Source organism: Moschus berezovskii, chromosome 1 (assembly GCF_049115385.1).
Source record: "Moschus berezovskii isolate FMDL1 chromosome 1, NW_MosBer_1.0, whole genome shotgun sequence".
NCBI lineage: Eukaryota > Metazoa > Chordata > Mammalia > Artiodactyla > Moschidae > Moschus > Moschus berezovskii.
The window spans coordinates 28,942,823-28,955,530 of record NC_142460.1 but is presented as its reverse complement, the minus strand read 5'-3'; the positions used below and the strand labels follow the sequence as shown (position 1 = coordinate 28,955,530).

Genomic DNA, 12,708 nt, shown 5'->3' with positions numbered 1-12,708 from the left:
GTGTTGGTCAAAGCAACTGAAGAATGGTGGTGTCATTTATTGAGAAGGGAAACACTAAAGAAGGAGCAAGACATCTGCAGTTTGACATTCACTACATCAAGGGTGAGATGTCTGTTAAATGTTCAGATGAAGAGATCAGCAGGCAACAGGGAATCTGGAGTTCAGGGGACAGGTCCAGAATGGAAAATGTAAAAAGAAATTGCCGTACCCAAGGGAATTAAGCCTCACTGTTTTCTGCCCCAGTCTTTTGTTGCTAGTTAATTACACTAGGCAGATCAAAAAAAGGGAATGGCTGTCACCTCTACTTAGCCCAATATTTTTTTTTCTAATATAGTGGTTTTGAAACATGTCCACAAGTTCTTTGGTATACTTCTCATCAAGAGATGGAGTCTATATCACCTCCCCTTGATCTGAGAGATAAGATCTTCAATTTCCTGGGATAAACCATAATGAAAAAGAATGCATATGTGTGTATAACTGAGTCAAATTGCTGTACGGCAGAAATTAATACAACATTGTAAATCAATTATACTTCAATAAAAAAGAAATACCCTTCTACTTGTTGGATACTCCTTTGTAGCTAATACGCATATCCATTTACAGCATATCAGACAATGTTCTAAACACTTCACATTTGTTAACGAGTTGAATATTCATGACCACTCTCTGGAGTACTTTTATTATTTTATTTTACAAATGAGGAAACCAAGACAGAGTCTGGATTGGGTCAGCACTTTTGAATCAGATGCTAATCTGGCTTTTACTTAAAAAAAAACCCAACCCTGACTCCCCGCCCCCGAGCCGAGTATGCCCTGGTCGACCTGTGCGGGCAGACGTTCGGGAAGGAGCCCCTCCTCTGCAGGTACAGGCCTGGTTTGGACAAAGTGAAAGAGAACAATGCAGAAGGACTCTGGCCCACTAGTGCCTTTACACTGGCTTGGCTTTGGCTATGCAGCACTGGTTGCTTCCGGCGGGATCATTGGCTATGCAAAAGCAGGCAGTGTTCCGTCCCTGGCTGCCGGGCTTCTCTTCGGTGGTCTCACCGGCCTGGTTTCCTATCAGCTGTCTCAGGATCCGAAGAACGTTTGGCTTTCCTTGTCACATCTGGAACCTTGGCTGGCATCATGGGGATGAGATACTACAGCTCTAGAAAATTCATGCCTGCAGGCCTGATTGCAGGTGCCAGTTTGCTGATGGAGGTCAAACTTGGAATCAGCGCCTTGGGTAAACCCCATCAGTAATAGTCATGGCCCAACTTGGACTCATGAAGAATTTTTAAAACTTCTACTCTTTTTCATGTATTAAGATAAACAAGTGGGCCTTAGAAAGCATCACTACAAACAAAGCTAGTGGAGGTGATGGAATTCCAGTTGAGCTATTTCAAGTCTTGAAAGATGATGCTGTGAAAGTGCTGCACTCAATATGCCAGCAGATTTGGAAAACTCAGCAGTGGCCACAGGACTGGAAAAGGTCAGTCTTCATTCCAATCCCAAAGAAAGGCAATGCCAAGGAGTGCTAAAACTACCGCACAACTGCACTCATCTCACACGCTAGTAAAGTCATGCTCAAAATTCTCCAAGCCAGGCTTCAGCAGTATGTAAACAGTGAACTCCCAGATGTTCAAGCAGGTTTTAGAAAAGGCAGAGGCACCAGAGATCAAATTGCCAACATCCGCTGGATCATGGAGAAAGCAAGAGAGTTTCAGAAAAACATCTATTTCTGCTTCATTGACTATGCCAAATCCTTTGACTGTGTGGATCACAATAAACTGTGGAACATTCTGAAAGAGATGGGAATCCCAGACCACCTGACCTGCCTCTTGAGAAACCTGTATGCAGGTCAGGAAGCAACAGTTAGAACTGTACATGGAACAACAGACTGGTTCCAAATAGGAAAAGGAGTACGTCAAGGTTATATTTTGTCACCTTGCTTGTTTAACTTATATGCAGAGTACATCATGAGGAACGCTGGGCTGGAAGAAGCACAAGCTGGAATCAAGATTGCTGGGAGAAATATCAATAACCTCAGAAATGCAGATGACACCACCCTTATGGTAGAAAGTGAAGAGGAACTCAAAAGCCTCTTGATGAAAGTGAAAGAGGAGAGTGAAAAGGTTGGCTTGAAGCTCAACATTCAGAAAACAAAGATCATGGCATCTGGTCCCATCACTTCATGGGAAATAGATGGAAAAACAGTGGAAACTGTGTCAGACTTTATTTTTTTGGGCTCCAAAATCACTGCAGATGCTGATTGCAGCCATGAAATTAAAAGACGCTTGCTCCTTGGAAGGAAAGTTATGACCAACCTTGATAGTATATTAAAAAGCAGAGACATCACTTTGCCAACCAAGGTCCATCTAGTCAAGGCAATGGTTTTTCCCGTGGTCATGTATGGATGTGAGAGTTGGACTGTGAAGAAGGCTGATCGCCGAAGAATCGATGCTTTTGAACCGTGGTGTTGGAGAAGACTCTTGAGAGTCCCTTATACTGCAAGGAGATCCAACCAGTCCATTCTAAAGGAGATCAATCCTGGGTGTTCATTGGAGGGACTGATGCTAAAGCTGAAACTGCAATACTTTGGCCACCTCATGCGACGAGTTGACTCACTGGAAAAGACTCTGATGCTGGGAAAGGTTGGGGGCGGGAGGAGAAGGGGATGACGGAGAATGAGATGGCTGAATGGCATCACCAACTCTGTGGACATGAATTTGAGTGAACTCCGGGAGTTGGTGATGGACAGGGAGGCCTGGCGTGCTGTGATTCATGGGGTCGCGGAGAGTCGGACACGACTGAGCGACTGAACTGAACTGAAGATAAACAAGTACAGCATTTTCATGTATTCTGACATTTTTCTTAAAAACAGACCAAAAAACAGCACTGAACTTTGCCGAGATAAAAAATCGGTCATTATCATCACAGTCCTAAAGAGATGGGTAAGGTGTAACACAAGAGTTTATTCCTGTGGTACCCTCATACAGTTTGATTCTTGTATTTCAGTGTTATCTGTTCTTTCTGTATCTCTAGGTAACATCTCCAGGGATAGAATGTTAGGGTGTCACCATTGGGACCCTCCAAGCCCCATGCACTGCTCAAGGAACAGTGTGAAAAGGATCTCTTAATGAGATTTAGGGTATCTATTCTTTTGCTTATCTTAGAGCACAGACCTACTTTGAAATTATGTTAAATAAAATCAATTAAAATAAAGTTTACTGTAAATGAAAAAAAAAACCCAAAGTAAGTAAAACATTGGCCTGTGATTTAAAATATTGGTTTAAAGTTTATTTATAACAGTAACAAATTTCCAGAAGAAGATGAATTTAATGTCCTATGCAGTCATTATAATGGTGGTTATTTTAAGGGTTTTTAAAAATGAAATGAGAATATGTACATATCAAGGCAAGGAAAAATCAGGTTATGGACTACAAGCTATGACCAAAAAAAACGGCAAGTGAGGTAAATGTATGTGATTTCAAATTACTAAAAGCATATATGCAAAGGTGTTAACAGTACTTTCCTCTGGATGGAGGAATTATGAGTGAAACTTTTTTCTTCCTGTATTCTATATTTTCTGTAATTAACAGGCGTTGCATTTATAACAACGTTATTAAAATAAAGATAGGAATCCTGGCCTGGAATGCAGGGAAAGGGCCTCGGTTAAAGCTACTGCTTTGTACACCAATTATTACTAATATTGTCTAGGTGGCTGTGTATAGAAGAGAACCCTGAAGGTGGAGCCTTGGGGTCCATCAACATCCAAAGCAGTGATTCCTATGACCTTTCCTGGCTTCTGTAATCACTGCGGTGGGTGGGGGAGTGCTCATGCAAAATTCATGGTCTTAATTTGGCTTCAGATTTCTCCAAAATAACTTACAAAATAAGGACAGAATCCCACATACTGCGAGGTACGACCAAAAAAAGAAAAGAAACTTAAGGATGAAGAAGGTGCACTTCAAATTTCAAGGTCATGGAAAATCAGTTTTGAATTGCTGGAACGCCAGGACACTGTTCACAGGTGCTCTCGATGAGGAACTTACTGGAGGGTCAGCTGCATCCAACGTAAAGGTGTCTGGGAACGCAAGGCTGGCAGAGAGATCCCACATACTCAACTGCAGGGCTAAGACTAAAATGATGGGTGGTAGGGGATCATGGGCTGGAGAAAAACATGTCAATACCTATGGACTGATAAAGTGAATCAAATACGACAACTACCAAAAAACGGGAGACAGAAAAGGGGAAAGGGGAGTAAGACCACTGATTGTCATATAGTCGGTCAGGTGGGAGGCAAAGGATGCTGTTTACAAAAGACGGGTAGCAAAAGATTAAGAAAAAAGGGCTTAAGAGCACTGGAAAAAATATGAATACAACAGTAATCCCTAGAATAAAAATAAAAAGCTTTCTAAACCACCCCCTTCCGACGTTGAGTCCTTCGCTCATAGAGACAGTAAATATAATACACTCAGTTATTATAGGAGACATGAAAGAATTGAGAGCAAACAAAGCAGTTGTATCATAAAACTGAATGGGCCTAACTTGTCTATTAAAAGATTTTCAATTTGGCTCACATAGTAAAAACTCAACTCTGTGCTGTGTACAAGATGCTCACTTAAAATGCAATTGACAAAACTAAAAATAAAGGCTTGGGCAAAGATTTACCGGGCAAATAAAAACAGTGAAACAGCAGGAGTTGCGGTCGTGATAGCCAAGTAGATTTTAAGTCTAAAACAAAACACAAACAATTCAGAGACATAAAGTGGCCATTGAACATAAAAAATAATTTCCAACTTCACCCATAATAAATAAATATGAATGAAAACTGTATTGAGATGCCATTTTTTGTCTATCAGACTGGCCAGGCCAAACTTCCTGAAAATCTCATTGAACTTTGGCCTGGACAACTACCACTATAATTCTATTTTGTAGCACTTTAATTAAATTGCTGCTGCTGCTAAGTCGCTTCAGTCGTGTCTGACTCTGTGTGACCCCATAGACGGCAGCCCAGCAGGCTCCCCTGTCTCTGGGATTCTCCAGGCAAGAACACTGGAGTGGGTTGCCATTTCCTTCTCCTTAGTTAAATTACCTATTGATTAATCTCTGGACCATCAGAGAATTATTTCATTATACCTTAACTTGAGAATAAGATTATAAAGCCTTATTTTCTCCATACTTATATATATGTATACATAATTGTGTGTACACATGTGGGTATATATATGTTTTTTTCATTAGCTTTGAGATGATCAATCTTAAAGTGTGCAACTATGGATCAATCTTAGAGCGTGCATTAAAGGATGGCTTGGGTTGTTTGAAAAGGTTTGGGTTCATTTCATTACTGTGGCTTCATTACTGTTATATTAGGACTTGGGCTTCCCATGTGGCTCTAGTAGTAAAGAACCCGCCTGCCAACACAGGAGATTTAAGAGACAAGGGTTCGAAGCTTGGTTTGGGAAGATTCCCTAGAGGAGGACACAGCAACCTACTCCAGTATTCAGCGTGGGTAATTCCACAGACAGAGGAGCTTGGTGGGCTACAGTCCACAAGGTTGCAAAGAGTGGATGTGACTGAAGTGACTTCGCACTGATCTCCCCGTGTTCGCTACCTCTCTTTGGGTCAGGCGAAACGGAACTGTTGGTTATACATGTAAACTGTTGTGTTAAGCATCTTCACATAGCTGCTGCTGCTAAGTCATTTCAGTCGTGTCCGACTCTGTGCGACCCCACTGACGCAGCCCACCAGGCTCCCCTGTCCCTGGGATTCTCCAGGCAAGATCACTGGAGTGGGTTGCCATTTCCTTCTCCAATGTGTGAAAGTGAAGTCGCTCAGTCGTGTCTGACCCTTAGCGACCCCACGACTGCAGCCTCTACCAGGCTCCTCCATCCATGGGATTTTCTAGGCAAGAGTACTGGAGTGGCTTGCCATTGCCTTCTCCGCTTCACATAGCAGTCATACCTAATCGCCCTAAACTGCAAGAGGGAGACGAGTATTTTGTTCTCCTGAAAATAAGACACAGATGAGTTTTAATTGAGTCACTCATACTGCATAATGGCCTGATGAAACAATTCTGTGCTTAGTGTTTAAAAGGCTGCCATCTAAGGCTAAAAGGTGCTGGTTGGTTCTCCTGTTCTCAAGTGCAGCACAGCAACGCCAGCAGGGTCAGCTTGTTCTTAGACACTTGTAATAGTGCTGACCCAGGCTTCTCCCACTTGGTGCTAGTGGTAAAGAGCTTGCCTGCCAATGCAGGAGACAGACTCAGGTTCTATCCCTGGGTCGGGAAGATACCCTGGAGAAGGAAATGGTAACACACTCCAGTATTCTTGCCTGCAGAATTCCATGGACAGAGGGAACCTGGTGGGTTACAGTCCATGGGGTCCCACAGAGTCGGACTGAAGTGACTTAGCACACACGCAGGCTTTTCCAATTAAAACTCACATACAGTATATGTGACATTGTTTTAAAACAGACATGGAGCAGAAGTTCTCAAGGGGATGGTTTTGTCCCTCAGAAGGGACATCTCACAATGTCTGTGGAGACATTTAAAAAAAAATTATAGGCTATTCAGTTCAGTTCAGTTCAGTTCAGTCGCTCAGTCGTGTCCGACTCTCCGCGACCCCATGAATCACAGCACGCCAGGCCTCCCTGTCCATCACCAACTCCCGGAGTTCACTCAAACTCATGTCCACAGAGTCGGTGATGCCATCCAGCCATCTCATTCTCCGTCGTCCCCTTCTCCTCCCGCCCCCAACCTTTCCCAGCATCAGAGTCTTTTCCAGTGAGTCAACTCGTCGCATGAGGTGGCCAAAGTATTGCAGTTTCAGCTTTAGCATCAGTCCCTCCAATGAACATCCAGGATTGATCTCCTCCAGAATGGACTGGTTGGATCTCCTTGCAGTATAAGGGACTCTCAAGAGTCTTCTCCAACACCACAGTTCAAAAGCATCGATTCTTCGGCGGTCAGCCTTCTTCACAGTCCAACTCTCACATCCATACATGACCACGGGAAAAACCATTGCCTTGACTAGACGGACCTTGGTTGGCAAAGTAATGTCTCTGCTTTTTAATATACTATCAAGGTTGGTCATAACTTTCCTTCCAAGGAGCAAGCGTCTTTTAATTTCATGGCATTAAGAACAATTAATTTCTTTGGTTGCACTGAGTCTTTGCTGCTTTTGCTCGGGCTTTCTCTAGCTGCAGCATGAGGGCTTCTCGTTGCTGAACACAGGCTCTAGGGCACACGGGCTCAGTAGCTGTGGCTCATGGGCTTAGTTGCTCTGAAACATGTGGGATCTTCCTAGATCAGGGATCGAACCCATGTCTTCCTCATTGGCAGGCAGATTCTTATCCACTGCACCACCCAGGAAGTCCTCCAGGGACATTGTTGATGAGCATTACCAGACAGCACCACGCGGTCGGAGACCAGGAATGCTACCAAACATCTTACGATGATCGAGTGGAGGACTTAACACCCTACAAAATACCAACCGTGTGAGGGTTGAGAATTCAGCTTAGTCGATAATGATCAGCTGGTCTTAACTTTTATTTTCCTAGAACGTTTCTCTTCATATCTTATTAGAAACTGTTGCAATCTGTTTGTATGTTTGCGTTCTCCCAAACTTAACTTTGAAGTCCTGATGCCCACTGCGATGGCATTGGGAGGTGCAGTCATGAGGGTGGAGAACTCATGAGTGGGATTAGTGCCCGAAATGGCAGCCCACTCCAGTGTTCTTGCCTGGAGAATCCCAGAGAAGGGGGAGCCTGGTGGGCTGCCGTCTATGGGGTCACACAGAGTCGGACACGACTGAAGTGACTTAGCAGCAGCAGCAGCAGCAGCAAGAGATGCTCCAGAGAGGTCCTAGCTCCTTCTACCACGTGAGGACGCAAGAACTCTGCGACCTTGAAGAGGGCTCTCACCTGACCACGCCGGCACCTTGATCTCAGACTTCTACCCTCCAGAATGGTGAGAAGTAAATTTGATTTTTTTAAAGCTTTTTTAAAAATTTTATTTTTAAATAAACTTTTAATAGAAAGGATTGCTTTGCAATGTTGTCTGTTTCTGCCATACATCAACACGAGTCAGCCACAGGCATACAAATGTCCCCTCCCTCCTGAACCTCCCTCCCACCTCCAAATTTCTGTTTATAAGCCATCCAGTAGCTTATAATATTTTATTATAGTAGCACGAGTGGACTAAGACAGGGACGAAGGTGAGGACCAAGATACGGCAGCAAAGTAGTTTGGACCAAGTGAAGACTGAGTTGGGTCTATGAAGTATTTTACTAAAACGGGGAGATGCCTGTTGGCCCTAGTTTCCAGCTTGGACTTACTGTTAAGACACAACATGTGTGGATAGCCTGCATCAGAAAGCTCTCACCAGTCTTCCGATGACTCAGGATCAGAAGGTGGTTACCATGGAAGCATTCACAACAGCACAATGCCGCTCCTCCAATAACACATTTATTTACATGAAAACACCATTTTATACAAATTGAAGATAAATCTTGAAGGGTTCGCCCAGGCTTGCCTTCCCCATTCCCTGACTTTATCCCTTCCACTCTCATCTTTTTTTGGTATCATAAATAAGGGTTTTAGACTGGGTGAAAGAACCTGAGTCTACTTCTTTTACCCATCCAAAGTTACTTTGAATATTTAACGTCCATAGTCACCCTTCAAAGAAAACTCTTGCCCAGAGTCATTTTATTTAATTTATTTATGTAATACAGTGTAGAAAGCTATCATGGTCATAAGCAATGATCCTGTACAATCATCCTGCGGAAAAGTGTTTTGGGAGAATTCTTGGTAATTTGAGACCAGCAGAGCGCTCCCACCCCCACCCTCCCCTACCCGTAAAAGTGCTTACAATGAACAGGGATTCTTTTCTTTATCAAAGATCTGAAGATACACGGACAAAAAAAGTCTTGATTCTCAATGCCTAATGTGTGCACATAAAACAGGCACGAAGAAATAAACGCCTATCCTCATAATTCCTATATCACACAGAGAGCAGAGCAGCAATCTGTACAGCAAAATGCAACTGCAGGGAAAAAAAATCCTCTAACTCATCTGGATTACATGAAAACGCTGAACTTTAAAATGCATAGTGATCAGGAAAAGAATACTTAGGCAAGAGAAGCAGCTAAACTCCCACGTTCACAGAAAGCATTCCCCCATCGATTCTTAAAGCGTGTTTCAAAGCAGGACTTAGTTGGGCCACAAACCACGAGGATAATATACAACTGGCTAGGGGCTACGTGATAAATAATCAGGAGAGGATCTATTCATGCACTAGTTGGGTACAGCTAAATTCTTTACAGTACACAAAACCCATTAATAATGTAGTGTAGAGATCGAAATGTGAAGAGAGAATACATTACTGATTTGTATATTAATTCAAGTTCAGGCATCTACTCGTGCTACAGCACAGCTGTCGAAAGGCGATAAAGAGCAAATAATAAAACAGAAGGGCTTGCTTTTCTCCACGTTATTCTCTAAAGGAACACCGATGGGTAGTGAAGCAATGGTTTTGCTGTCCGATTTCCGAGGCGGCTGCGGCGCTGGTCTAGTTCTGCATCTGCTCGAAGAACTTGTAAGTTGGGTTTTCGTAGCCGTTCTGCTGCATTTTAGAGAGGTGGCGCTCCTCCGGGGTCACAGCAGCGTCGACCTGCAGAGCAAGAACCAGGACAGGTGAGTTTTTTTTAAACAATCTTTTAAGAGTGCACACGGAGAAGCCGGAGAAAGATAAGGTGCACCGTACTTTTTTCTTTTAAGCCAAGATTGCAGAACACCCACAAATTGTCCTTTCTTTCCCACTTTGAGGTAGAGCAGAGGAGAAGGTCTTCCCTGGGGCTCAAATGGGAAAGAATCCACCTGCGATGCGGGAGACCCAGGTCGACCCCTGGCTCGGGAAGATAACCTGGAGGAGGGCACGGCAACCCACTCCAGTATTCTTGCCTGGAGAATCCCAGGGACAGAGGAGCCTGGCGGGCTACTGTCTGTAGGACTGCAAAGAGTCGGACACGACTGAGCGACTCAACAACGCCTGAGCCCACCAGTTACGCAGATACGCCATCTGGCCACTAGGTGGCGCGCAAACCCTTGACCGGCTGGCTTGCCTTCCGCAGTGCTCATTAGTTGCTTCCCTCCCTTAGTAGTAACTGGATACATTTAAGGTCGTAAATATTATTCTCTTCCCGTTGGCTTGAAAAAGGACAAAAGGCTCCCATCAAAGACTGTTTCACTTGAAAGTGTGGTGTCAAGCTAGAAAAAAAAATTCGAGTACTAGAGATTTAGCTAAGCAGTCATGTCTGAGTCTTTGCAATCCCACGGACTGTAGCCTACCAGGCTCCTCTGTCCATGGGATTTTCCAGGCAAGAATACTGGAGTGGGGTGCCATTTCCGTTTCCAGGAGACCTTCCCGACCCAGGGATTGAACCCAGGTCTCCCACACTGTAGGCATACGCTTTACCGTCTAAGCTACCAGGGCAGGTATGCTTGTGGCTCAGAGGTTAAAGAGTCTGCCTCCAATGTGGAAGACACAAGTTTAATTCCAGGGGTCGGGAAGATCCTCTGGAGAAGGAAATGGCAACCCACTCTAGTATTCTTGCCTGGAGAATCCCATGGATGGAGGAGCCTGGTAGGCTACAGCCCACGGCGTCCCAAAGAGTCGGACACGACTGAGCGACTTCACTTTAGCTAAGCAGAATGGGTGACACTCAAAATCTGAACCGCTGAGTATCTCCATAGCCTTGTTTTAGTTTGTCCACGATTTTACCAAATTTAATACGTTAAAGAGGCAGACAGAAGCAGAGATGGCTCTTGGAGGGGGCTTTCCTGCTCAGTCAAGGTGAGGGGGGGAAATCCAAATATATTTTCTCTGGGGTCTATTCCCTTTAATGGGTTCCTTCAGATAAAAGTGGGTGCACTAACAGCAGGATTCTGGACACTTCAGTGTGAATACAGATGAGGAACATTTCCCGATGAAGCACAGTGGAGTCCAAGCTGCCAGCTCCAGGAGACCGGAAAGGGATGCAATTTACATAGAATACATGGTGCAAACCCCTTGGGAGGGTGCTAGCTGGAGATCTTGCTCTAGGATTTTTGACTAATAGAAAACAACTACCGTGGTGTCAGTTTAAAATCCATGGAGGGGCATGAGGGAAAAAACAAGGCTGGGGTAGCTCTGAGAGGCTGAGGAATGTGAGGTTTTCCAGCATAGGAGTCTCCCTCCCAGAAAACCTGCACCTTCCACTGTTCAGAGCAAAAGGGAAACTTTTGCACCTCCACTCCATCTGATCTCCCCACATACTCTTAACTCCATTCTGCCTTTACTTTTATACTGAAATTCTGGGCGGGGATGTTCATTCTGTCTCCCCGCCCCAGGAGGCTGTAAGTGTCTTGAAGGTAGGATCAGTTACATTTTCGTTTTGGTACTAAGTGTTACACATTCGTGGCAGTGCCTAAATGATCAATTTCTACTTGATTAAACCTAAGTGGGTTTCAGAAAAAAAAAAAGATAAAGAACATACTGTTTCAGATTATTATTTTTAACTGAGCACTAAGATTCTAAAAGTCTGTTAAGCTAAAGATTTAAACTGACGCCCTCTTGCTACGGTGGGCCCTCTGAGCCGTAGACTTGGCTTTGTGCTTCCAGGGTCTCTGTTGGGGCCGGCTCCACTTGCTCTCTGCAGGCTGAGCAGATGTAGGTTTGGGGCGGGGTAAGGTGTTCAGGTTTCCAGTTTATCCGCTGTACCTCACACAGTCCCCAGAGGAGAGGACGTACTTATCTCTTTGCTGAATACATGAAAACTTACATTGTGTTATTACTGTTTTAAAACAAATTCCCTCAGATACTGAAACCAGCACCACGCAAGAAGGCAACTGCCTGTTGACTACAAGCATGGAGACCTTAAATGAGAGGCCTGGTGACCCTGATCCTCCAAATACCACCTGGCTACCTCACCACCAACCAACAGAAGGATATCCACAAGCTGATCAGGCATCCTATGACCTTCTCTCTCACTGTGTCTTAAAAACCCTTCCCTGAAAAGCCACCGGGGAGGTCAGGTCTTCTGAGAATTAGCCGCCCATACCACTTGGTTGCCCTTGCAACAACCTGTTCACCTCTGAGTTCAGGTTTGTTTTTTTTTTTTAGTTTCTCATATAAGTGAAGACTCACAGTATTTTTCTTTTTTTCTGTCTGGCTTATTTTGCTTAGCATAATACCCTCAAGGCTCATCCGTGTTGTCACAAATGGCAGACTTTCCTTCCTTTTAATGGCTAAATAATATTCCATCACACGGGTGTCACATTTTCTTTATCCATTCATCCATTAATTGGCACTTAGTTTGTTTCCACGCCTTGGCTATTGTCAATAATGTTGTGCTGAACACAGGAGTACAGATGTCGTTTCTAGACAGTGATTTCACTTCCTTTGGATACATATTCCCACGTGGAGTTGCTGCGCTGCATGACAGTCCTGTGTTTAGTTTATTGAGGAACCTCCATCCTGTTTCCATGGTGACCTCACCGCTCTTTGGGCCTGTATCATTCATTAGCTGGTGTGGTCCACTCATGGTATATAAATCGCCTTCCATCCCTCGACATGATGGCCTAGCACCAACAGACCTGCTCTCTGGTGTTTTTCCTTATTGGGTTCAGGGGGAAAAACATGGTGATTACAGTTAACAATACTGAATCGTATATTTGAAAGTTGTTTAAA

The 12,708-nt window shown here is 44.1% G+C and overlaps 1 protein-coding gene and 1 pseudogene across 6 annotated transcripts in view; one reads left to right on the top strand and one right to left on the bottom strand.

The window, feature by feature from the left end:
- Nucleotides 1-726: 726 nt before the first annotated feature.
- LOC148778708 (transmembrane protein 14C pseudogene) lies at nucleotides 727-1,241 on the top strand (annotated as a pseudogene).
- Nucleotides 1,242-8,682: 7,441 nt separating this feature from the next.
- Nucleotides 8,683-12,708, bottom strand: part of APP (amyloid beta precursor protein) — a 305,975-nt gene continuing 301,949 nt past the window's right edge. For all 6 annotated transcript variants that reach the window (XM_055421750.2, XM_055421740.2, XM_055421746.2 and 3 more), the window contains one exon: nucleotides 8,683-9,651. In XM_055421750.2, coding sequence (XP_055277725.2) covers nucleotides 9,550-9,651 — 102 coding nt within the window. In that variant the 3' untranslated portion in view covers nucleotides 8,683-9,549. The remainder of the gene's footprint in view (nucleotides 9,652-12,708) is intronic.